Raw genomic sequence first — 27,278 nt, 5'->3', positions numbered from 1 at the left:
GATGCTCAGTCTAAGTCGAGCTAAGAAGCCAGTTTGAGTGTCTCTGCTGACACAAGAGATAATCTCTTCCTTTAATACATATTGAATGATGTTTTATTGATAAACAGACAAACAAGAGCAAAGCAGGGATGTCCAAACAACAAGGTTCATTAAACTGGGAAGTCCAGGACAGGTTGACTTAGAGAAGACGGATGAATGTGTAAATTTATGAGACAGCCCATCTGTAGCCGGAAGCTTAAGGCTAAACGGTTAATTACGGTTTATGGACTGCGGCTAGATTGTGCTCTTAAGGGACTGCGTAAACAAGACACATCATCATTACTCAGGGGGGGAGAGAACTGGCTGCCATCAAGGCAAAATTGACATTTTTCTGCCTCTGAGAACCTGTTGCTTTGCAACAAAGCTTCTTTTAATGCGACCCTGTCCAGCACCCATGAATGGTCTCGGAGGAGCTGAGTGCAGGGCGCGAGCTGTCCCACTGAAAGGTTTGCCAAACATAACAGAGTAAACACAGGTTTTCTCACAGTTAACAAGCAAGAGAGTGAAAGGGATATCTAACACTTAAAGCTGCTACCGAGTATCAGGGAGAATATTTCTAATAACACAACAACCTCAAAAGCATTCGTCGAATTAAACCTAAAATTTTATGCAGCCTTCCAGTTATTTATGGAGTGTTGCGTCTGAATGCTCTTGCATAATTTTTTCCCCAGATGTCACAGATAGGGCTTGGTGGTTTGCAGGCAGTCAAAGAAAGGATATCGATGAACACAAAGTGCTGCTTTTCTGACATTTTAAAACCTGCGGTGAAATTTAATAAAGCGATTTGCCTTTTGTGTTTTTATTACAGTGCTGCTTTTATTTGCTGTGTTGTTGAATATTTGGAAATCCGGATTTAGCAGTGCATCTGTCGACCATTGAGTGACTGCTTTCCATTTTATGGTGACACAGCAATACCAACAACCAGTGTGAGAGGTGGAAAACACACACAGGCAGTATAACTCGCTCGTAATACAGTTCTATAATGTTCAAACATAAGCCGTATAAATCTGACATATGACTTTGGAAAAGCGTTTAAGAGTGAGAGCATGCATACTTTCATTCCCACACACATTACATACTTTAAGTAACTCAAATAAAAAAGCGAGCAAGTCATGAACAGCTACAACTAGTGCTGATATAATTAGTTTGGTGAGACCATGATGTGCTAACCAGGCTCCTAAGAGAAACACAGAAAATAAACATCATTAAAAAGTGGATCTTGCCAGGCTGAAGCACTAATCATCCAACCCACAGCACCTTTTTAAACCCCCCTGTTACTTACTAGAGCTATTTACACAAACATTCACATCCAGCTATTGTTATGTGTACCAGGCAGTGGAAAAGAGAAAACAGGCGATACAGAAAAAAAAAAAAAATCTGGAAGACCGCATTGTTGCTGCAAAGTTTTTTAAGAGCTGATCCAGAATGTTACTGCTCTCTTAAAGTTCATTTGAGGAACCTGATATTTTATTTGGCTAAGTCTTGTGTTGCCACTAGACTGCAGACATGGCTGAAACCTTCAAAATTGGACCCCATTAAAGATTTATTGTGGCAACAGTTGAACAGTGGTCTTGCAATGCCCAGGCCCCGTTTTAAGACCGAGCGTTATCAGTGTTCGCACAGGACCTCATTTGCTTCTGTACATGTATGCTCAGGTTAAATTTTCTTTGTTGTTTAATACCTGATGACACACTGGAGACTGACAGATTCAACTAAATCAAGTAAGGTGGGAAAAAAACTCAGACTGGCAGGTTTAAAGACCCAATTCATGGGAACCATTTAAAAGAATAAAAGATCCTGCTTTTAAATAGGGATGGTCATTAAAATTCTTTATCTGCTAAGCGGTCGTTTAGTCCCCCAAAACTTCCCTTCGCCCATCAGCCAAAAGGCCATATACAAACAGTGTGGCACTATGGAGCGACGTGTCAGAGGCATGTGAAAGACGTGGGATTTCTATGCAACCGTATCTGCCATAATAGGCATGGGCCAAGGGATTTACTGTGCCTTCTCTTTAATAAATGTGACCAAACACACTGCATGCCAATGCACCCCGAAGACCCTCTCACCACCAAGCTCACACTCACATGAACTCGAAGGACATAAAACACAGACAAAAATGCACAAAGTCAAATAAACACAAATGTATAAACACACACAACAAAAACAAAGGATATGTGCAGACACAAGCATGTGTACTGCTGTAATCTAAATTTTCAAGTTCAATTTTAACATAATTCCTCAACATAACTTATCTCAGGCTTCTCTAACTTAGCTTGAATACTTTCATTCTGATTTGACTTTATTCAAGGATTTACAAAACCAAAGCATGTTGAGGTGAGAGCAGTAATTTCCCACCTGATCACTGATGTTAAAACCCAAAAGATTTTTAATAGAATTTTCTTCTGTATTAGGACATTCATATGAGCAAAATTATTTGCTTATTAAGTTTACCGAGAAAAAAGGGGAAACCAGTATCTTCATGTTAAATAATCAAGTTCACAGACACTGAAAAGAAGATGATTATTTAGAGAATGGAGAGAATGCTTTCAAACATTTTGCAACTTGCAAAAAGGTCAACTGACTGCAAAATCCTATACCTGACCAGCTGCCAGATGCATAAAAGTATGTTTTCCTCAACCACCGATTCCCACTTAAAACACTGAGCAGCTCTGCTGGAAATCTCATTGTTTCACATTCTTCCATGGGGGCCTAACTTGTATGTTGCTAAGCAGTGGCTTCCAAATCTGATTTGCCTGCAGCTGATTCCAGATGTTGGCCCAGCGCTCTCAGACCCGACAGCCCCCGCTGTCTCCCGCTATCTGCACAACTAGTTAACTCAGAAATGCTGCAAACAACTTTACAAGCAAAGAGAGGGAGAAGAAAACAGAAATAAGCAGGGTCTGATCTTCAAGTTTCCTCTCAACAAGACGTCTTGTAAAACACCTTTAAGCAGCTTGAATGGGCTGTGCTCAGAGTTTCAAGTAATTGCAGACGTTTGCCAAATTCTGCTGTTCTCCTGAGCCAAAGCCCATTATGGGAACCAGCACCCGGTGAGCTCTTTTGTTTCCGTCCATTTCATGACAGATCTCAGTCAGCACAGCAGTAGTGAGGTTCCTGAAGCTCAGCTCAGACTGAGATTAATGAGTTTACCTTCACTGAAATGACTGACAACGCTTCAGGAGGATGGACCACTGCAGTACAATGCACAGTCACACAGCATGGAAGTCATGATTCATTCATAGAAGTGATTTAAAAAAAACCTGAGAAGTTAGAGCACATTTGTCTGACCAGCCATTTATTAAAACACAAAATGATCTGCTGGTCATGATGTTTGTAAGATTTGTAAGATGTCGTTCATATAAATACCAAATTTTAAAATACAAACTACTGTATTTTTTTTTTTGTTATTTTTTTTTATGACAAACATGTCCTAAGTCCTTGTCTGGAAGAATAATACTTTCACAGACTGAAGGCTTTGGGTAGCACCGGAAGATAAAGGCAGACTTTAACATGTTAAGATAAATGTCTGCGGTTGAAAATGGGTCATGGTAGACAGCAGACTTGGAGACATGTCTGCACCATCCACCTTCGACATTTCCTGCCAGATATCGCCTGGGAGAACCATTTCCCCCCACTGTCTCAGCCGAGGCCTCAAAAATGTGAGAAAATGCTTCTGGGTAATTTGGCCTGTGCTATGATTATGGGGTTTTTGATATTTTGATATTCTACCCCCAAATCCTTCATTCTGCCTCTTACCAACATTGTACTGAAATGTCTTGTCAAAATATTTTGGAATTGCTGTCAGGGCTCTAAATATGGACTCCTTGTGAAGCGTACAAAAAGGGATTGAATCCTAATTAGTATGTTCACTTGTTGGGTAACTTTGTCCATGTGGCACAAACCTCTGCAAACTGTATGATGCAAGATAATCTTTGCAAAGCACAAAGAAAGTATTTTTGGTAATATCTGACTGTCTGAAAATTTAATGCTGCTGCACAGTTTTTGATTACTGTATGCTTGTAAAAAAGAAACAAAAAAAAGTTAGTTACCTAAAATCTCTCACAAATGATGCAATGGATGATGCAAATGATACACTGAATAGGAAATGGATGTAACATTTCAAAATTGTGTTTATGCACATGTATCTCAGATTTTTCAAAAACAAGACACTCCATGCAATTCTCACCAAAGCCTGTGCACAGTCAAAAATACACCGCGTTATGAACAGTCACGTGGTCACTCCAGGAATGAAACAGAACCACCCCCAAACCGTGGCGGCCGAGCCAGAGCAGCTCGAGGAAACATATACTTAACTGGGATACCATGTGATTTGGCTTCAACGAGGATATGCATGTACTGCTTTAACTGCACATTAACTGGCCTCTACGCAATAACAAGTTAACCTTTTATCTGACTATAACAAGCTCTACCGCCGTGTCCAAATAAACAGAGGATGCTGTTCAATCGAACCCGCTGAAAAGTCTTTCGGGGAACAGGTCAAAAGACAACCACTATTTTGCAAGCTAAAAACTCCCGAATGTTTAAGCTATTGTGCCACACAAAAAGAGCACTGTGCACGCTATGAAATCAAAATGCTGTTTGTTGACACTGTTGTTAGTTTTTGGGTATATTCTTTTTCAGCTCAGTTTTGCTGGCTGATTACAAAATAAGTTTCTAGCTTTGCTAAAACCCAACAATGCCTGTGTGAGGACATAACGCACAGCCCTCACCAAATACACCAGATCATGGCTGATAAAGTTTAACAAACTGAATGTGGTACGAGTTCAGACATAAACAACTGATTTTAGAAGACTAAAAACTGAAACATAATCCTGCACAGCCAGCATAAAATCATCTTTCAGACACCCTCGCAGCTTCAAACTACCACTGTGTTCTCACCTGAGTCGGTGGCTGTTATCAGCAGGATGTATTTCCCCTGAGCCTCGCGGTCCAGAGTCTGGGTCAGACTCAGCTGACCGCTGGATGATAGACTGAATGCGCCCTCATCGTTCCCACCGCTGAGCATGTAGCTTAGCTGGCCGTTGGCACCTTGATCATCGTCTCTGGCGACAACCTGGAAGACACAAAAGTTTTTTTTTATTTTTCTGGAGATTCTGAGGATCAAACTAAATAAAATGTGTTAATTTTTTATTTCCAGCAGAAGAACAATAGTCTCTCTAATATACAGAAGAACTGGAGAGTGGAGCTGTAACAGCGTGGCAGCAGTGATGGAAGGTAAGAAAATACATTTACATTTACTCTGCATCTTTAACTAAGTTACTTTGCAGGTAAAAAAATTAAAAACATTTAATAAGCATATATTTTTAAATTGCTATATTCCAATCTTCTAATCTTATTTTTTGCACATTTAACTGTGGTTTTTATCCATGGGTGCTTTTTTTTAGTGGAGCATTCTTGCAAGAAAACTTAAAAAAGCTCAGTTCACATGATCAGATGTAGCTGAGAGGAACCCAGCATAACCACCATCATCACCGAGTCTTTCCACTGATGCAGCTGAGAGTTAATTATCATCACAGCACTTGAAGCTCCATGAAGGTAATTGTTAAGGGAAGGAAGATCTTTACTTAATCACTTTGTCTCATCAGAATTTTCCAGGGAATCCATAAAAAGAAAACCAGGAAGTCACAAATGCATCCACTCCAAGTTGCTGTGGGTATTAATAACTGACACTCATTTAAAGGTTTCTGAGTATGAAACCATTAGTCTTTCTGATTTTTAAGCTCATGCCACAGCTATGTGGCAACTACCACACTTAACTGGTGTGTCTAAATGCAGTGTGGGTTCCCCAGCCGTCCCTGCCGCAGAAAGACATAGCCAGGTTAGCGTACACACATGAGCTCTTGTGTGGCAAAACCCACCCGCCTGGATCCTGTCCCGCCACATAACTGTACCCTCATTCCCTCACAAGCTATACAAGCGAGAGGAATTGCCCCATCACTGGAAATCCCAGTCCTTCCCTTCCATTTTTTAGATATGGCTCATTTAGTCATCAGGGTGGTCGAGATGTTAATGGCCTTGTCATGCAATTTAGTCCAGTTTCATATTTCAGTGAAATCCCATAAAGCCCTAATTGTGCTGGGCAAATTGCAGCCATATATCATTTCTTTATCGTTTCAGTCAGATATTTGTCATGGCATTTAGCAAAATAAGACCACCACATTAAGTGCTTTAGTGCAGTTACACTTCTTGCATACCTGCACTTATTAGGTTAGTATGACTGCAAATTTAGTTAAGGCATTAATCTATTTAAGCATAGGAACTGTCATTCAAAACACTGCCTTTTCTTCACTTAGGATGTTTTGTGAATTTTAATGAGGTTCAAACTGCTTTGATTTCAGTGAGCATACTGACCTGCAAAATATTTTTTGGTAGGTTCTCCAAGTTCTCCTGAACATTGACAGTGTAAGGAGAGAGCTCAAACAGAGGGGAACAGTCATTGACATCCAACAACACAATGTTGACTGTTGCACGGTCCACCCTGGGGCTGCTGCCTCGGTCAGCAGCTTGGACCACCAGTGAATAGGATGAATGTGCCTCACGGTCCAGCTGCTTGGCCACTGAAATCACTCCTGTGACTGAATCAATCCTGAAATCAGAGTTGATGTTTCCTCCTGAGATGGAAAATCGGATCTGCCCATTGGTGCCCTCATCTGCATCGCTGGCAAACACCTGGATAACATCAGTCCCTGTCAAGGTGTTCTCCTCAATCTCAATGTCGTAGATATTCTGAGAGAAGCTTGGCGTATTGTCGTTGACATCTAGGACTATCATAGTCACATCCATTGTTGAAGACAGAGGTGGTTCACCTTTATCTGTAGCTACGACTGTGAGAGTGTAGTTGGAAAGCTCCTCACGGTCAAGTTCCCCAACCAATCTGACGTCTCCGTCAATTGTACTAATGCTGAACTTGTTACCAAAGGGTCCTCTGAGGGAGTACTCGATGTAGCTGTTGGGTCCACTGTCAGGGTCTGTGGCCTGAGCGGTGAATACCACTGTGTCCACTGGCGTGTTCTCCTGGATGTAAGTCATCTTCTGAGAGGTGAAAGTCGGCGGGCAGTCATTGACGTCCAACAGGATGACAGACACCTGAGCAGTGCTGGTGAAGCAGGTCATGGGAGGTGGAGCAAGGTCATTGACTGTGATCACCAGGTTGTAGAAAGACTGGGTTTCTCTGTCCAAGGCCTTCTTGGTTTTGAGAACTCCCCCTTTGGTGATGACAAAGTGGCCCTGGGGATCACCAGATGCAATTCTGTAGAGGAGCTGTGCATTTGGGCCTGGAAAACATGCCAAGAGGGAATCAGAAGACAACAGTAATGGTGACTGAATTATTTAAAAGTTAGATTTATTTCATGGTGACCTTTTAAAGCCAGGTGCCAGTGAGATGCAACAAATTGAAACTTTTCATTTTTGTCTAGTAAGCTGTACAGTCTATTACCATACAGTCTAATTTTGTATAATCAGGTGGGAAGTTAGGTATATTTTTAACTAAAAATCTTATCTTGTCAAACTTGTTAAACTGTCAAAAATAAATTAATCTCCAAGGAACTATTTTAGTCTGAGACCCTGAATTAAATAAATGTCAGATAACAAACAGGACAGCTCAGGTCAAATGCTGATATTCTGGCTTGACCATTGTTCCACATGTGATTGTTAAATATTCTGCCTGAATTAGGCACTTATATGTGTTATCAACATCCATTTCCTCAAATTGTGCATGTGCAACAGCTGGAGCTCTGGCTGCTGTTCTTGTCCTTCGAGCTGACAATCCATTCACGTAAAATGACAGATTGCTATCAGAAGAGAAACACCACTTCCAAAAGTGATGTGTGCAGTTGTGCCTTTTTGGAAAAATCCCCACAACTGAAATGAGATTCAAATGTGATAACCACAGCGTGACAGAGTGGACGGATGCAGTAGACTATCTAACCTTGAAATCTGGCCTAATCCGGAGCACTCTCCTGGAACTGGGGGTTAAAATGAGCTTAAATTGAGCGTCTGTAATTCAACTCAACGGGGTATTCATGTGGAAAGTGCCGGCACCTTCCCACACTCCGGCGTGTATTTACAGTACACAAGTAATCCCTTATCAAAAGCTTGAGTGCTACTTCCATCAGAGTTTAGGCTACAGCGTAGAAACAAAGTCTGGGGGTCGGGGGTCGAGGCTTAGGAAGTGCTAACAATGGCGGTGTTTTATTTTGACAGTGGAAAGCGGCAACTATATATCTGAAAGGACGACGTGGTCAGATTGTGTGGACAGTGGAGAAAGAAGCCAGACTCTGGTTGAGAACTAGGCAGCGTATTTCCCAGGAATGTAGGTCACAATAACCACATTAGGCCCGGGTGAAGCAGTAATTACAGCAGAAGAGAGGAGTGGTGACTGTTCAAATACCACATAGCACTTCGCAGACACGAAACCCACCACCTGAAACGCAGAAATAACTCAAGCCACTTAATCATACGGTGAGGATGTATTTCATCAAATCATTCGTGCATGATCCAAATAAAAATTAACAATAAAATGTAGGTTTGAGAGCTTCTGTGTAACCAACTGCCATAACAAAATGAAAGACTTACATTAAATTAAGCTGCTATGGCTAACTCATACTTGATTTATGCAGTATGAAAGTACATCACTGCTTAAAGCATTATCACAGAATGATGAATGTTTTTAAAGACTGTACAGTTTTATTGGTGAAGAGAGTCTTATAAAATCTGGTGCAAAGACAGATCACTGGCAATATTACTGCATGTGTTTTTGTATGAGATTTTATCTCATGAGTCACATCAGTGACTGTCAAATTGCCGACTAAGCCTTTGAGTATTCATATTTAAAGATTAATAATTATTTCAAGACTTCCTTTATTTAAGTGTAGTTCTGATACCTTGATTTCTGATCGGCAACGCCCGAAGTCAACGGCTGTGTGGGATAACTTACAAAGGGAAGATACATGGAGGAACATGGACTCCTGGCTTTAGTTGAAACCAAACACAATTTTTTTTTAAACATCATATCTCATCTCTTTCCTCCCACTCATGCAATACATTTGAATCTGATTATTTGAATGTATTATATTCAAACACCAACCATGTGGTGCCTGGATCTACAACAAAGGTGTGTTAAAAGAGCTCTTCTATTACTGGGGCGGTGGCTATTATCAAAAAGAGAATGGTAACATATGGTAATTATATGAGTCATGTTTAGTGACTGTCAAATTGCCAACTAAGCTGATGGTTGTTTATATTTAAATATTAATAATTATTTCAAGACTTCCTTTTTTAAACTGTAGTTCTGATACCTTGATTTTAACGGACAGCTTGGCAACTGAACGGCACTGCCTGAAGTAAAGGGCTGTGTGGGATTATTACATTGAGGAACATGGAGTCCTGCCTTTAGTTTAAACCAAACACATTTTTAAACATCATATCTCATCTCGTTAAAACAGCTTTTCTATTATCAGGGCAATGGCTAAAAGAGAATGGCAACATTAAATGGTAACAACAAATAATAATCTAATAAAACATCAAGGTGCAAATAAATTAAACTTATGACTTTCTGCTGAGAATGGTAAAAATGATAAAACATAAGAAATTAAGCCATCCCATAGTGCAATAGTGCATCTCTTACATATTTATTACAGCCTGGTCAATATATTGATGCTGGTTGATTACATATCAGTATCATATATCATCTATGTGAGTGCCAAATATAAATTACTATTATTTAATGTATTTGACACGTTAGTGTTGGTTGTTTGTGTTGTGTTGTTGGTATGTTATACATTATTATGTTAATAAGCAAAAGTCTTTTTTTTTTAAATAAATTAATGATTATCTATTTAATTTTATTTATATTAATTCCATGTAAATGCACATACCATCATCAGCATCACTGGCCGTAACCGTGACAATACTGGATCCCGGCGGCAGGCTCTCTGAGACAGACGCGCTGTACATGCTGGTGTTAAAGACGGGGGCGTTGTCATTCACATCCATGATGTTGAAATAGACTCTGACTGTGCTGGCCTGCCCCCCTCCATCATGGGCCTTCGCTGTCAGAATATAGTACTGCTGAGCCTCATAGTCCAGCGGACGAGTCACATTGAAAACTCCCGTCACCGGGTTCAGGAGGAACGTCTCGTCCTCATCGTCCTCCTCCAACGAATAGGTGACCTCTCCGTTCACCCCTGAGTCAGAGTCGCTGGCCAGGATCGCTGCCACGATGGAGCCTGCGGGAGTCAGACGGGTTGTAACACAGAGGCAAGAAGTTAGACTTTACAACCCTATAGAACAAAATGACTTTAATATATCTGCAGGGGGTTATTAGGGTTGTTTATTAATACCAGGGAATCAGTGCTTGCTCTGCCAGTTACTAAAATAACAGACTCACTTGGCCTGCACTGTTCTGGAACCCAAAACTCCTCTATTCATCCTAAGTGATCAGTTTTTAAACTGATCACTTAGGGATGCAGATAATGCTACACATAATGCAGATAATGCTACACATGAACAGCTTTATTAGAACTTTACCATGTCTTAATTACATCCTCAGTGAACAGTCTTCTTCGATTTCCAAACATATTTGCCTCTTTCTTGTGACTGAGGCAGTGAGAAGGATGAAAGAGCAATGCCAGACCTTTGTCAGTGTTGTAGTAAATCCTGCTGGTTGCTGATAGATTTCCATATAAATCAAATATCACTTACTCTCCTCTTGACCTATTAAACTCTTAATTTCCCCCTCATGGAAGATACAGAAGAGTTTGAAGAGCTTCAACAGACATATAAAAATGTTCCAAAAGAAATGTACAAAAAAAAAAAAAAAAACACTTTTATAAACTTCTACAAAGAAACTGCTCCTAATAATCTGAGGCTCTTGATGACCTTAACAGAGCTGTCTAAGTTCAGTCTAAGGGCTTTTGCAGAGGACAAAACATTGCTTGTCTGAGTCTACAACTTTCTACTTGAAGTCTATGATTTTATGCATTTTAGTGTTTTACTTTGCAACTGGATGCTTCATTAAGTGACACGTAGACCTTACCAGGTGCCATGTCTTCCGGGATATCAAATGAATATGTGACACGGGAGAACTTGGGCATGTGGTCATTGACGTCCTTGACGGTGATGTTCAGCCTCATGTCAGATGACTGCTTCCCGTCATCTGCACGCACCAGAAGGGAGTATTTTGAACGCCGCTCCCGATCCAGCTTCTTGGTGGCAATCAGATCACCTGATTCAGGGTCAATCCGAAAGCTGTCATCTGCCCCACTGATGATGGTGTATGTCACCAGAGCGTTGGGACCCTGAGGTGAAGACGGGAAATGGGATATTACAGGATATTTTTTGCTTGATTTGCAAATGTAGTAACTTGAACTTATAATTACGGTAAACCTTAAATGTGTTTATGTGTTTGAAACTAACTGAGTTCATCTCAGTCTGCAAACCATTTCTTTTCAGGGAGAGAAAGAGGCAACAGGTTAGATGTACTTTGCTGAACTTTGTGAGTTCTCAGGCCACTTCAAAGCAAGTCTAGCTGGCAGGAAATCAGATTGCTTACCATACAAGTTAACATGTCACGTCTCCAGATCAAACAACCTAATTGTCTAACATGAATGGGAACCTTCACAGTGACTTCTTCACAGAGACACACCATAAAGAAAAGGCTTGTGGTGTCAACAAGGCTGTGCAATAAATCACAAATCAGATATCAACAGTTTCTTTAGCTGTCCAGCACAAACATGAGACTGCAGACTTTATGAATGTCTTTGATAAGAAAAAAAAAGTTACCTGGTGAAACATAGACTTGAAAGTCTTGATCTCCATCTTATTAAGTGTTTATGTTTAACATTAAGCCCTAAAAGTCTTATTTTCTTTAAACAAGTGAAAAACAATCTGTCATTGCAGATTATTTCAACCTGTTTCAAAATAAAAATCACCTTGTTTGCAGAATCAGTTTATTATTATTAGACATTATAAGGCAAGTTGCTGCACACATACAGCAAAGAAAAAAGGGGTTCTACAGGGGTTGAGATTATGTCACTAAATCAGTGATTTCTTCACTATGTTTTTAAGGAGACAGGACATACTTATATAATCGAGATTTTACTTCTACCCATCTTCTTCTGCATCTTAAAACACACAATCTATTATGAAATGCAAGGTTTCTCATGAAGAGGTCAGACCATACTAGACAAAAAAAAGACACACAGATGAATGAAGATGTTCTAGTGAAACCCTCTCTCAGTCTTTGAACTCCTGGGGCTATAGTGTTCCTCTATAAATGCAATTAATAGATCCCCTGTTACCTTGGACAAGTACAAGCACCATGACACATGCGATAGCGATAGCAAGAGGCCTTGGAATAGGAGAGGTGGACTGAATGTGAGATGACAACTGAATGAGTCTGACGACAGAGCTTGACATTTACATTCGTGCCGGGGACAATAAGAGATCAGACGACTGTCTCACTCTGTGTCTTCTGCCAACAGGAAAAAGCAACATCAAAAGCTACTGCTATTCAGTGAGATGAAGCTCTGGTTCTCTGGTTACAGTTGGTTAAGGGCTAAGCTAAAAGAGACTCTTTCAGCTACGTCTGATGCTTGCATGATGCTTTTTGATCTTCCCAGGACAATGGGAAGGCTTATATAGTGAGGTGCCGCATTAAGCTCTTGCTTTATCTGCATATTGACACATTTACTGCCCTGGTGCTCACATGTCAAGCTATATTTTACATATGCTGTACGCATGCAACAATGTTGAAGGGTAACATTAGCTGCTGGAAAGGGTTAGATGTGCATAGTGATACAAAGAGGCTCACTGTCTCTCACTTCTCAGCATTAATCTTTAGCTTTCAGGCTTGTACTTAGAGCATGGAGCAACTTTTGACAGTGTTAGTAATTAGTATGTGAATGTTCTACAGAATACTACTGCGGGAGCATTGATGGAATACTGTAGACCAGAATAAGTTCTGACTTTCACTTCACAAATATTCTCTTTCCTTTCTATCTTTTACAGACTTTGTGCATTAATGTTAACGCACCAACAAGTCTAGACAGGGCCATCAGTTGCCAAAAGCTTCAAATGTAGTCAAATGTAGACTTGCTCTTATCTATTTCCCGTGGCCTGGTTTTTATGACGGATAAAACCTCCGCCATCTTGACCTGGTCTCTCATTGCATTACCAGAGAATTGGTCAGAGATCCAGGCCCAGTAAAAACAAATGAGGGAAACGAAGAGGATGGCATGAGACTCTGCTCATCTGAACACCCTGCTGTCATCAATCAGTGGCTTCAAATCTGGCATTCCCATCAGCCACCTGAGCTACAGTCCAGAACCCAACACCCGTGGTTTGCCAATTAATTTTCTGATAGGGTTCAAAGGCAGAACAAGTAAGGTGAGTGAGGTCAAGCTAGGGGTGCATATAGCGTCCAGCCCTACCCACACACACACCTATACAACTTAAGAAGACGGCCCAACATTTAAAAATACCTCCACTAGTCTCATTACTAAACTAACATAGATAATTAAGAACTTACATACACAAACACATACTCAAACATACTGCTCGCCCTCTTGACCTTCAGTCAAGGGTTTGACTACTTTACAGCTCTCTAAAGACGCTGTGGGTTGTTTGGGGGGGCTGACCAATTAAACAGTGGCGTTCCAGGGAACGAAGCGTTCCAGACTGGAGCAGAAGGAAACTCATTTAGCAGCTGAGTGGTTTTTGGGAGCATGCGGTTCCTATGAGAAGGGAGAGGTGTGAAGCAGACAGCGCTGGTGAGGATAGCAAACTTCCTGTATGCAACAGCAACGAACAAGCAAGCCAGTAATAACACTTAAAAAACAAGCAACATATTGTCACTAAGATCTCAAAGGTAAAGGGCCTACCAGCTGTAGTGCAAATCTGTTTTGAATGTACTCACAACTGCAAAAAGTGTTTAGGAAAATATTTGCAGTGGGCATGTAGGCCTCTGGAACATATTAAAATCCATTTTGAGGTTACACTTACTTTCAAAGTCTTCTCTTAAAACACCCATTGCTGCACCTTTCTTCATTAAGAAAGGTTTTTACCTGTGACATATTTTCCACATAAGGTCAGAATTCTAATAAAACATTCACAGCCTTTCCAAAGGCAGCATATTTCTTTGAAATGAGGTGAGAAACATTTTCAGAGAGGCCTTGTCTGCGTTCAACAAAAGAGCAAAGTTTTACATTGATTTTCTTTCAACCCTAATGCAACTTCTTCCTTCTTTTTGGTGGGGAAATGGGTGTAGCGAAAAACGGATGCGTAGAAACAGCATTTTAATACCCTCACACATGAATCCCACATGTAGCACTGTTAAATTGGATGGGATCATTATAATGTCTGAATTCAGCCCGTCAGCTGGCCAACAGCTTGCACTCTTGGCTACTCTGCACTGGCTCACACATGTGGCTTTCTCAACAAGGCCTCCAAATACGTTCCGTACGCTTAGTGTCAGCGCAACTTAAGTTTCCTGCGTAAGGATGTGGGCAAAGACTTGGCTGGCCTCGTATCTGGCTCCAAGTGAGAGCTGGAATTAAGTACAGGCTTCTATTTAGCAACCTATTCATGGCAGTGCTAAAATTTGGAGTAAACATCTCTTGAATCTGTAACTCCTAAAAAGGCTCTTCTACATTCTCTATTTGTCTCTGTGTGAACTTTTTTTATTTGAATCTTTGGCAAGAAGCAAAATGTGGCTCCTCTTCAATGAAAGCTCTTTAAATTGATCATTTTGGGAGACTTCTATGCATGTATACATGGATGCAAAAATGAATAATGAAGTTTCATCCTGCAGACCACAGTTCAGCCTGATGGACCTTTAAATTCCAACGTGAGGAAAAAGTGAACAGCGCAGTCTGATTTCAATACCATATGCTAAACCTTTCTAGATCAAAGCTGTGAATACTTCGGTGCTGAAAAAAGAAAATAATCAAATAATGTCCTTAAACTGAAAAGACTGACCTGCATCCAGGTCTGAGATTTACAGTCAATATAATATTCCGACAAAAGAAAAAGGGCCAGAAGTTAGACTTTGTACAACTTTTCTCACATTTGTAGTGAGGAGAAGGGGATGAGGTAACAGCTGTGCAATAAAAGACGTGTGGCCTCATAAGTTAATAGTAAATTTGAGTCCATATTCTCGCTTTCTAATTTCTCTCCTCTCTATGGCCTAGCTTTTTCCATTCACTTTAACTGTGTCCTTTGGCATGGGTGAGGGACTGCAGACTTTGGAGATGCAGACAGGGACTGCCTTTTTCTGGAGCAGAAGGAAACTCATTGCGGGATTTAATGTCTACATCCTGGTTGAAGCAACCAAAGATGGAGCCTTTAACTACTTGAGCGTGAAGCTGGTGATGTAATGTGAACTGCGGGGATCGTGGAGGGACTATCAGAGTTGCAGGCTGAAAAATCAGTCGCAGGTTGCTCACCTATAAATTATGTGAAGACAGGTTGATTCAAAGGGGTGGTCTGCGCTTGTGTTACTGTGTATAGGTGAAGAAAGTACCATCTGTCTTGGCCACTTTAAGGCAAAGACAATCTTGTCCTTTTGACCTTATCTGTTTTAACCTGGAAATAATATCTAAATGGTGTTTTGAAGTGCATAGTTGCCTACTCTATCAAAATCATGATGAATGTACTACTACTCTCACCTTTACAATAAATATTACTTTCTTAAGTTTCCCAGGGGTCAGATCGTTTCCTACCACAGTCTTAATGTTGTTTCAATTGCTGTTCTCCCGTGAATAGCCACAATTTTTTTGGCATGAAAATGGTCCAATGTAAAGATACTAAATGTCAACTTAACTCCATTTCAATATTGACAGCTGCTTTGGCTTCAAAGACCCATTTGAATCTATAGCAGTTCCTTCACTATAGGAACAAAAATTTAGAGCTTATTTTTAATTCAAATCACTCCCAGGATATCTATTCTGAAAGCAGTAGAGTGGAAAACGGGCAAAGAAAAGTACAAAAACACTGTCGGACAGAATAGAAACTTGGGGAGCCATTACCTCGTCTGCGTCTGTGGCTGTTAGCTGCATTATCTTGAAGCCATCTCCAACATTCTCCTCAATGGTCACATCAAGAATATCATTAGGGAAAACAGGTGGGTTGTCATTGACATCCTGCAGTGTGATCTCCACCTGCAGAGGAAGAATAAACACCACGATTTCCGTTAAAACTCTGCCAAACTTGGCCTGCTACAGCTGTTAAGATAACTGCAGAACTAAAAAAAAGAACTCTTGGATTTCAGATGATGAAGAAGCTGCAGAAGCAAGGAAAAGTTGTCATTCTCAGAGGCTAGAGAGGAAAAGTAAGAAATGATGAAGTGCAGTAGGGTATATTGACTTAAAAGGTCAAGAAGTAAAAAGACTGAATTATTGTTTTATGCAAGTATCATTTATGTAAATCTAATCTGCCCTTCCAAGACAAACTGCACATTTGTTCAACACTGAATTAAGACCAGGTTCTTCTGACATCTGTTTTACTGTATAAACATTTGGGAGAAAAAGTTTTGGGAAAATAAGCATGTAAAATTTGAAAAAAAACAACAAAAAACAGAAAGCACAGGTAGAATCCAAACTGCAATGACGGATTAATTAGAGCTGTCTAGTGAAATAGACGGTAACTACCTGTAATCACTGAAGCCTCTCTTAAATCAAACATAACCTGTATTTAATTAAAGACCAATTCACTAAAGTAACTCATTATTTCACATGGATGGGAAAAAAATAATTTGTTTGCTTGCACTGCCCTGCAAAGCTAAAAGATTAGCTAAGATACAAATATGGTTAAAGTTAAGATGAGAATCTAATTTTTTTTTTAACATCAGCTTTACCATATAAAATTATTATACCATAGAAGTCTGTAGCCTAATACAGAAAAACACCTAAAATTTATAAGAGAAAGAAAAAAGAAACCTAGAAATCAGAAACCATACTGCAGTAACTTGAAAGCTAGTTAGCTCAAGGCTAGCTGGTGAGATAGCCTTCAATTAAGCAAATTTTTTTCCTCTTTTTCCTACCTGTTTTCTTAACACCGAATAATCAATTTTTATGCTCCAACACCTAAACGGTTATCAACGAGTTTTTTTTTTTTAACATAAGTAAGACTGTAGCTAAATCATGATCATAATATGAAAAGTAACACCATATAAACTAAAACATAACTAAACTAGCTTAGCTTAGCAGCAGTCGCTGCCAACTCTGCCGTGACATTATTGTATTCATGTGATTTGAAGTTTTAAACCACTTTTCAATCACATATTTAAACTTATTTAATTAAAAGCGAATGTATCAAATTAGCTCACTAGTTCAAATGGGCAAGAAAGTTGAAGAAGAAACAAGAACAGTTATTTGTTACTGATACTGATCCTGTCAGTACTGTCGTCAAAAGGACGATTTGTAGGCTATGGCCCCAGATACAATACCCACAAGTTAAAGTGCCATATAATAACATAAACTGCATTGTGGGTCCATGGTAGACCTCATATAACTACCCTGCAGTCACTGGAGCTCATGGAAAGTGTACAGTATACAAATTGACTTGAGGCTCTTTTCCTAAGAGACGTACAGTGAGTGTAACAGGAGAGCAAAGTAACTGCAGCTAAGGGATTTTCACTTTCAAGTCTTACAAACCAAAATAAACACACATTACTGTAGACCACAGGCCCCCCATGTAGATAAACTAGATAAACTCATGTAGTGAGACTTGCTCTGACAATCTGAATTTAATACAAATGCAACAGTGGTAATAGTGAAACCTATGATTAGATCAACTGTTTATCTAATTTCTGTGCTTTCAACTAAATCAAAGTGACATTTCAGCTTTTCTCATTTTACAGGAGACCACGAGCACCAACTTAAGGACCCCCTAAGTTTTTCCCACCACACTGGAGAGTCACCACCCTGCCCCACAAGGCTTTTTCTACATGCGCTTGTGCTTGTGCTTATGTTTTCCATGGTTCTGGAAAGGTGCTTTTGTTTCAATTAAGGGAAATATTAATATTAATATTAATATTAATATTACAGCATTCTAAACAACAGTGTGCTTCCAACTTACTGATAACAACGTAATGGAAAGTCCCTATTTCAACATGACAATGCCCTGCATACAATGCCAGGTCCATAAAGAAGTGGCTTCCCCAGTTTGGTGTGGAGGAAGTTGGCCTGCACAGAGCCCTGACCTCTAACCTGTCCAATACATTTGGGATGAAATGGAACACCATGGGACCCAACATCAGTGATTCGCAAATGTTTGACATTACACAAAGACAGACAAAATAAAGGTGTGTGTGAATTAAATGAAATATAGTATATAGTTTCAATAGTTTTTACATCAAAATACATTCATGCTCCATTTCCAATGGCAATCAAACCAACCAAACAAAACAGACCACCTAAAGTAGGACAGACAAGAAGTAACACAAACTCAGCCATACAAATGTATGACAGAAAGTAAAAAATCCTGGAGACAGTGAGAGTGAGCCATTTAAGGTTTCAGATGTTCTGTGTCTAGTGTGGCAATATTACATTTCCACTCATATGCCACAACTTAAACTGTGAACCCCTCCACCTCATCCACTAACCCAAATATGCATTTCAAAGTCAGTAAACACCGCTCACTTTTGAATCATAACAGACATTTTGCTGCGCATTTTCTGTTTATTGCCTCTATAAATATGGAAAAGGCATGTTTAAATTCTCCAGTGATAGGATCTCCATTAATGTTGACAGTGATTATGGTAATTCTTGTTCCATGCATCACAAGATGCCCTCACCTCTCTTTCACAACCCAATGAAACACACACAAATGAAACGATGCAGTAGTGAAATGAAATAGGAAATGGGAAAAGAACAACCACCAAAAGTCTACAATGGCTGCAGCTCTCTGAGGTAACAAAGGTTTCCCAGCAGGCATTTACAGAACAGACAATGGGCCTCAAGGCCGTATGACCACCAAGGTGGGGGTCAGATACAGCTGCCTATTCATACTCAGCTATTGACAGGAAAAACAGATTTCACAAATCTTTGCAACCAACAGTAGCAGGAAACTCTTCATAACAGCTGCCACTGATTCCTTTTGGAAAAGCTTAGTTCATTAAAGATGACCCAGAACAACAGAACAGAACCCTGAGGGACACATGGCTGAAATGGTGTCAGAGTCTGGCTGAATAAAGTAAGCTTCTTGCTGTTTGCCTCTATGACACGGACAGCAGAAGTGCCAGTCTGTGCAAGGTCACAATTACGATCTCATCACTGAGCACTTATTCATCCGATCTGCTTGTGCCAGGATGAGGATGTTGTCCACTTATTAAACCGACTCTGAACTGGTGTCTGTGTGTCTGCATGAGTGGAGTGGAGATAATTACACAAGAACAAGACAGATTATGTCCTGTGCACCAGCGATGCAGAAGTCGCATAAACAAGCCACAATGACAGCGGCTCTCGACTCAACTTGCGCCTGAGCCGAGGGACTGGGGCAAAGTCAACAAACAATGAATATTTATTTCCCACCCTCTGTGTCCCCTTGATGTGTAAATAATGCAAGGCCCACTTCTGAGGAGAGAACTAATTAGGGTAGAACTGTGGTTTTGAGAAATAATTACGCCTCATGCTTCCAGTTTGCATTACCCAGGTTCCCATGGGACAGGAAAACATATCAAAGAGCTTTGGCGAAATATTTATTGGAGAAAGCAAGGTCAGAAGAAGAGAAGCAGGAAGAGAGGTTTTGTTCCCTCTACCTGTCTGCAACAAACTCAGATGCCCCAGCTGAGGCAGGTGAAACACATTAGTTTACAAGGTAAAAGATTGTGTTTCACGAACTGCTGTTTCAAGTTGCAGGTGCTGCTAACTGGCTGCCAGGGTTTTATTATTTATGGGGCAGTATGAATGATTCACACGTCAAGTGGTTCCTGAGCGCTGTCGATTATGAGACCTTAAGTGATGGAAGATATTTGTGCAAGTGGTTGGGACCGGGGATCGTACTCAGCAGTGATAAATTAATCTTGCTGCAAATTCCCAGAGCTTATTTGATACATGTAGGAATGACAGGTGGGATAATTTAGATGTCTGAGTTATGTAATCTAGTCTCACTCAGTAGAATTTAAATTCATAGCATCAGTTCACCCATATTACAAAAAGACATATTTTCCACTAAACTGCAATAATATCTAGGAATGCAGACGGTTTTGTTTTTATGTGCTGAGGTTTTGCGATATCTGTCATTTTTGTGGTAACCCCAATATGAATGGTGAGAATGAATTTTCATTTTTCCTGCACTGAATGCATGAGAAAAAATTATAAAAAATAAACACCAATTTGTCTTTCCAGTAAAAATTCCTTGTTTATGTTGAATTAATCACAGATCTCAGTGGAACTACTTTCAACCAAAGACATTGTCCATATGAAAACTGCTGAAGAAGAGGCCTGTGGACACAGATTCTGGAAAGACACGCTACTGTTGAATTTTTCATATGTGATTTTTAAATGCTATAAGGACTGCAAATCAAATATTGTCACCATCCACTGTGTGTTGAAGGCAGACAAGGCAGATGTTTCAAAGGCAGACAAGACCAAAACTGTCTGGGTGGCCAGAGGGAGCACACTGAAATGACTAACTCTCATAACTTAAACTGCAAATCCCTATTCCTCATCCAATAACGCAAATATGTGTTTCAAAGCCAGTGTTTCTGCAACATTCATTCATATTTTGTAATAATGACACTCCACATTTAGTCGTCTTTAAAAAGACTTGCTTGCGGAAGCCAAGCAGACAGCAGACATCCAAGTACAGACATTCACCTCAAGAGTAACAGAATACAGCAAAACAATTCCTCCATTGCACCACAATGTAATACCCAAACTGAGAACAAACAGTCCAGGTTACAGCTGAAGGTAAAAGTATCACCTTTATCCATGAGAGCAAACAATTCTTGCCATTTTCTCAACATCTAATAGGTGTAAGTAGCACAGGCATTCATGTTTCCCACTTAAAATGTCTCATATTTGCAGTCCCGCCATGTCCTCTGCAGGCAGACAGAGGAGGAAAAGTCACCGCAGTTATTTGAGTACAATGCCATATAAGCTGCACATAATTTTGCCAGATACTAACTTTAATAACAGGTAAAAGGTTGGATTGATTATGTGGGGAATGGTTTACATTAAAGATGAGTAATATGGTGCATGCTTGCTTCATTGAACACCAAGAACCTCTGAGTTAAAAAGTTAAAATTGACATCATTAGCTCAAATGTTTATTCCAAAGCAGACCTTGCTAAAAAAAAAAAAAGAAAAGTAACCACTGAGTGTAACTGCTGCAATAGTTGGCCTGTAACTGTTGAGTTCATCTCATCATAAAAATTGGAGAAGGGTGCACCTCCTGCAGGAAATAATCATTTCAAAATGATTGAATGCTTGATTAGATGCTGTTGACGAGTTGGGGTCAAGGGTTGGGGGAAGCGCCGACTTCCAGCTCTCATTATACTTGGCCTCTGAGATTGAATGATTCCACTTTGCATCATCCATTTTTTACTGATGACCAAAGAAATCTGGGATCACAAAGCAAATCCAAATATAACACTTCATCACTGAGCCAAAGCCAGAATCATATGCTGTTAAAAGAAATTACTCAGGCTTTGGCGCAATATAAACAGCTAAATGGCACAACGGAATTTTTGAAATGCCATAAAAAATAGTCAACACTAAAAAGCTTTTGAAATGTGCTGTTTCCACTGACATATAATAAATAAATAACCAAAACTAACCCAATTGGAGGGGTAATGCACTGTTTGTTTACAATGACATGATGGTTATCTAAGGTTACATTAGTCTCATGTCGAAGCTAGACCATATGTAATGTGATGACAGTGCTTTGAGACGAGTCACAGGCTGGTACAGCTTGGGCTGGTTAGCAGAGTATTCCAACAGAAGCAGAGAAATACAAAGGCTCCAATATCCAAGCTTCTCAAATGGAGCAGGAGAGCCATCGCTGAGCCTTCTTATATTCAGACAGAGAGGTTACCGGTACATCCCTTCTAACTGCTGACTACGAAATCTTCAAAAAAACCACACCCATGCAGGTCAATAAGAACGTCCTCACTAATTCTCAAAGCTGCTCCAATGAAGCATTAAACTCCAAGGAGCTTCTGACAAACTCCCCACAAATTGGAAAGTCGTACATTCCCCAAAGTCCCTGCTCTATTTAAGAGCCACTGTATCGTATGGAGGAATCTGTCATTCTCTCAACTTTGAAAATGGATTACCCAACCATTTAGAAAAAGCCCAGGCTCACGTCTGGGTTTGCCTTGCTTAATCTAAAAACCTTATGGCAAGATCCAGGCACATCTGATGAATGCCCTGCTATGTAAGAGAAATTGTAAAAGTGGGACCTGGGTGATAAAACTCCACATTCAACATTATTAATTTCCCACAACTCTGGAGATATGCAGACAAAGACCATCATTATTTCCCTTCATCTTCACCTTCTTCTCTACCTCTCCTTGTGAATGTTTCAACTGTTTAGCTGGAACGTCATAGACTCTTGGCCCCATATTTATGGGGGGTTTAAGAACTCATGGGTTCTGTGGGTCAAGGACAATGCTAGAAGAGCCATCTTGTCTCTGTCTTTTAACAACAAAAGAAACACAGCTAAATAATTAAGACAAGGTCAAATTGATCTCTTCCGTACGGCTTCTTTAACACGTGTACAATCGCAACTGGCTCGATCTGTCAAACAAATGCCTGCAGAGTAATTCATCTTCCAACCGCAGTCATCAGGCTCTGCAAAGTGCAAGCGCAGTCCGGAGACAGGAATTTGAGCGTGCCGGAGATGGGAATGTGCCCGGGAAAAAGCAGACAAAGCTGGACGTCAGCCAAACCTCAACACACTGCGCAAGAGAGAAGTCAGGATACGATCATATCCCCCTCAAGTCTCCCCCGAAATCTACTGCAGTCCCATGGAAAAGGGAAAAAAGACCAAGAGTGAGTAAGAGAGAAAGAGACAGACAAAACAAAACAAAACAGAACAGCCTGCAAACGATCACAAAGCACCTTGGCCTTATGTAACCAACGAGGGGGGAGAGAGGAGAGACAATGTTGGACAAGTGGTTTTAATAAAGGGGATCACTGTCCTCTCAGTGGACCACTTCACCAACTGCTAAAAGATTGTTTGTCTACAGCAGCCCCCTTCAAGCCCCCTGCAAACACTTGCCAAGTGAGGTCGCCTCTGAGCATTTCTATTGGTACATATGATCCAACAGAACAAATAACACAGGTCATCTGGACCAGCATATTGTTTCGCAGAGGATCTGGACTTGTCGACATTCGTGCACACATGAGAGTGGAAACAAATCATGACTGACTGCCATTTTTAATGGTCCTGTATCCGGACATGAGCAGTGCAAACTGGGATTGTACTTGACTATAAACAGCCATAATTCTTTCCCTATGATTCTTACCTGGGAGAGTTAGATGGAAAGTTTAATTAGACCTTGTGCAAGATCAGAGCACAGCTAATAGAGGCAAGATTTAGCTCTCCTTGAAGACGTAGCACAATTCAAAGCTATCATCAAAATTACCATAGCCTATTAAATTCTTCATGTGCTGTATCCCTGGATTAAAAGGTTAGAAGAACATCAAAACAAGCATTTTCTCCTTCTTGTGAGATGAAAGGTAAAAAACAAAATAATTAGCCAATTTGTGAAAAGTAAGCTTTGAAGAGGTAAGGAAAAAAACGTATTTTCTGTTTATCAGTTGTCTGTCTTTTATAAGGACTTCTTAAAAAATAGAGGGAGACCATAACTGGAATCAGCCGTCTATCAGTATCCATGTTGGTGCCTCTGCGTGAGACTACGGCCTTATCACCCCACTCTCTCCACAATTACCTCCAATTATGGCATTCAAACCACTCAGACCATGGAAAAGAGAGAAACTGAGAAACACAGCACTTTCTAAGTGCTCATAAAACTGCTCAAAATAGATCAAAAACATGAAGGTTTTCTGATTTATTTTTTAACCATTTCTGTTACTGAAAACCTATAGCTAAAATAAGCATTGTGCCATAAATATTTCACATGAATGAACTTTCTGTTATTTCTGTACTTCCAATGGTTGTTGTTACCACTAACTTTGCTGAGAAAAATTTTCACATTCAACATAAGATTAGCTCATTTGCAGTTTTCTGATAACAATGTCAACCTTTCAAGAGCTGCTTTGCGTTAAACTTGACGGCAACGCATTTTTACGAAAGGATAAGAGGTAAGAGGATGTTTTCAGCCTCTGGAGAAGCGTGTAATCCTTCAGCTGATACGAAAGGGAAGGAAAATCCCCAAAATTGGAGATACAAGCTTTGGCTTTCATCCGACAGCTGCAATATAACACATAGCTACAGTATAAACTCTCCAAGAGTATAACGAAGAGTTGGAGTCAGTGCCACCTGGACCACTTACAACATTAAAAATATAGCTTACAGGTTAATAAATCATCAACTTAACACACATTAAACACACTGAAAGGGATCATTATTCCCCATACCTACCTGTACTTTTCATACATCGATTTGTTTTATGGTTAAGATATTACTTATAATGAGGTATTTTTCCAGTCAAGCAGCAAACTTGAATAGGGGATCGGAGTACTTCTTCAACCACTGGTGGTGTCCAAAAAAGTAATATTACTGTCTTCTTCTGATGCAAATTTGATTTGATTTGTCTGAAGCTATCATAAATATATATAAGATGGGGAGTTTTCTCCAAATGGCCCAGTACATAATGTCAGGGGGATTTTAACAGATAAAGACTAAATCTAAGTGAAATACAGTAGATATCAGGCATCTTTTTCTGAAGCCAAAGTTGGTTTCCAAGACTTCTGGAAGAGCTGCAAGAGGCTTTAAAGACAATTATGGCATCCATTTCTGTCAAACAGTGATACATGCATGAGATTTACAGGAGTTAAGGGGAAGAAAAAAGCATTAGTGAAAGATCTCTGTCAGGATTTGACCTAATTATTAACAAGTCATGTCTGTGATGACATCTTCCCCCCGCAGTGAGCTAATTTCTTAACCTAGAATCTAGGTTAAACAATTAGCCTACTGTAATGATGTTTCCAACTGATTTTATTATCAAGTCATTAAATCTGGTTTCCATCCATGTTTAGTTTATCAGATAGCATCAAAGGAAATGTAGTTCCTAGACTTTTCCCCACCTTCTTGTCTGTTGGAGCTTTAATTTCTAGCAAATCAGGAAGAACACAACAAACTTGGCTTGAGTGTAGTATAGATGGTATACTAGCTCATTATTAACAAAGAATGTACTGCAAATCACAAAAGAATGCCAGTTTCCATCCATGTACTAAAAAACGCTAATCCCAAAGGTAAAATTGAAGTTAACACATCACTGGCTGGCAGAACTCTTAGAGGAAAAAAAAAACTGAGGTGAAAATTAAAAAAAGATGATACTTAACTGCTGTTTACTTCATTTAAACAAGCAGAGGAAGAAGAGTGGAGGATAGTGAGTCAGGAATGTAAGTGTGTGTGTGTGTGTTTTCATGATGGTGAAGAAACAAGCTTTAATCCAAAACAGGACTTGGGCTGGTGTGAGAAAGTTTCAGGCGGCCCCACAGCCCTGGTTTATGTGAAAGTGGGGGTGGGTGGGGGCGAGTCGGGGAAGGGGTTTGGGGCGGGGGGCTTGCAGTAGTCAAACTTGTGGCTGACCTGTGCATCCAACTGCCAATCAAAGGTCCTGCTACTAAAAATAACATAGTAGCTTAAGTGATAACTTGGAGCAATTTGGATTTCAGTGTGTTGTGTTGTGTTTTGAAGACGTTACATATTTCTGTCCAAATAGTAAAATCAGTTACACATCTCATTTATACAGATGGAACACAACAAGTTAGGGTTCTATGGCAAGTTGTGTGCTGTGAGTCATGTATTAGCAAACCAGAGACACGTTCAATATTGAACTTAGATTCATCACGTAAATGATATTGTTGTTCTGTCCCAACAGGCTTGTTTGCTAATTCGTTAGTCGTATCCGTCGTTTCAGCATTCTTTGTGATTGCTGTATGCTTTTATATGTTACATTATGTTATGTTATGTCCTGGCTGCCCTAATCAAGTTCTTAAAAATGCTGCTTTACACCAACTTTGTTAATCCTGATCCCAGAAATAACCCTCTCTTCTTTTAACTTTATTGTCATTAAACATTTTGCTCTTTTTGGTGCAACATACATCTGCTGTGGTCATTTAGACCTCTGCAGGAACCAGTTTGGCAAGAAAACCTGATCTGAAGACATTCTGAGGGGCAAAAGACAAAAAATAACAGGGAAAATGTTGATGAATTTAACATGAGGTGGCGTAAAAAAGATTTCTGCCAAATAACTTGACAATGAGCGACAGTTTCTCCCTGCTGAGGCCATTCATGGAAACAGACTGGAGTTCCTTGTGATCGTCCTGCTTCTCTTTTCTCTTTTCTCTTTCTCACACACAAATGGATGAAAATGCAGACTGTGCACCAATCACACGGTAGGCTATGACATGCTCATTCATACATGCGTGATGGTAAACCCTTCCCTCCCCCATCATAGAACAAACATACCTCCACACGCACTTCCACACTACAAGGAGGTCTTACAAGGCTTCGCATTTAACTCTCTCTTATTATCATGAAGATGGGCCTTTTAGAAGTACCATCCATCTTAATTAACAAGCCATTTGTATGCACTTCAGCCCCAGAGACAAAATAGCATGGGAAGAAATCCTGTGGCCAAAGACGAAATCTACGGCTCTAGGACATCATTAGTGGATTAGAAAAAACAAAAAAATAAAAAACTTCAGCGGTATTCCCATGTTGCCTGCACATTTCATTATCTCCCACTGTTCGTGGCAATTCCTAGCTTCATCCTTTGCGTTTTAGGGATGCGATCCAAAACTTTCTCTGTGAAGCACGAGCCTCACTTCCCATTCCTTTAGAGTTCCACATAATTTGAGGCACTCTCTTCATGATTTACGGTGCAGCCGTAACATCAATGCTTCACTGTCTGCAAAGCAGAAGTGACTGAAGTATAGCATGCCATTCTGTGGCTTCTGAAATGAGTGAAAATAACGTCTGCCTTCAGACGTCAAGCACAAACAAACAAATGTCAGCCTCAATATGATCTGTTTTCTCTCACCAATCCCATGGATAAAAATCACCATTTTCAAAGTGGCTCTG

At 40.1% G+C, this 27,278-nt stretch overlaps 1 protein-coding gene across 2 annotated transcripts in view; it reads right to left on the bottom strand.

Moving 5' to 3' along the window:
- LOC124067777 (protocadherin Fat 4) overlaps positions 1-27,278 on the bottom strand; it is a 100,472-nt gene that overhangs the window by 30,236 nt on the left and 42,958 nt on the right. For both annotated transcript variants that reach the window (XM_046405377.1, XM_046405378.1), the window contains 5 exons: positions 16,086-16,217; positions 11,096-11,357; positions 9,936-10,286; positions 6,412-7,334; positions 4,939-5,113 (listed from right to left, as the gene is read on the bottom strand). In XM_046405377.1, coding sequence (XP_046261333.1) covers positions 4,939-5,113; positions 6,412-7,334; positions 9,936-10,286; positions 11,096-11,357; positions 16,086-16,217 — 1,843 coding nt within the window. The remainder of the gene's footprint in view (positions 1-4,938; positions 5,114-6,411; positions 7,335-9,935; positions 10,287-11,095; positions 11,358-16,085; positions 16,218-27,278) is intronic.

The sequence above is a fragment of the Scatophagus argus genome, chromosome 12 (assembly GCF_020382885.2).
Source record: "Scatophagus argus isolate fScaArg1 chromosome 12, fScaArg1.pri, whole genome shotgun sequence".
Taxonomy (NCBI): domain Eukaryota; kingdom Metazoa; phylum Chordata; class Actinopteri; family Scatophagidae; genus Scatophagus; species Scatophagus argus.
This window is presented reverse-complemented; position numbering and strand designations above follow the sequence as displayed.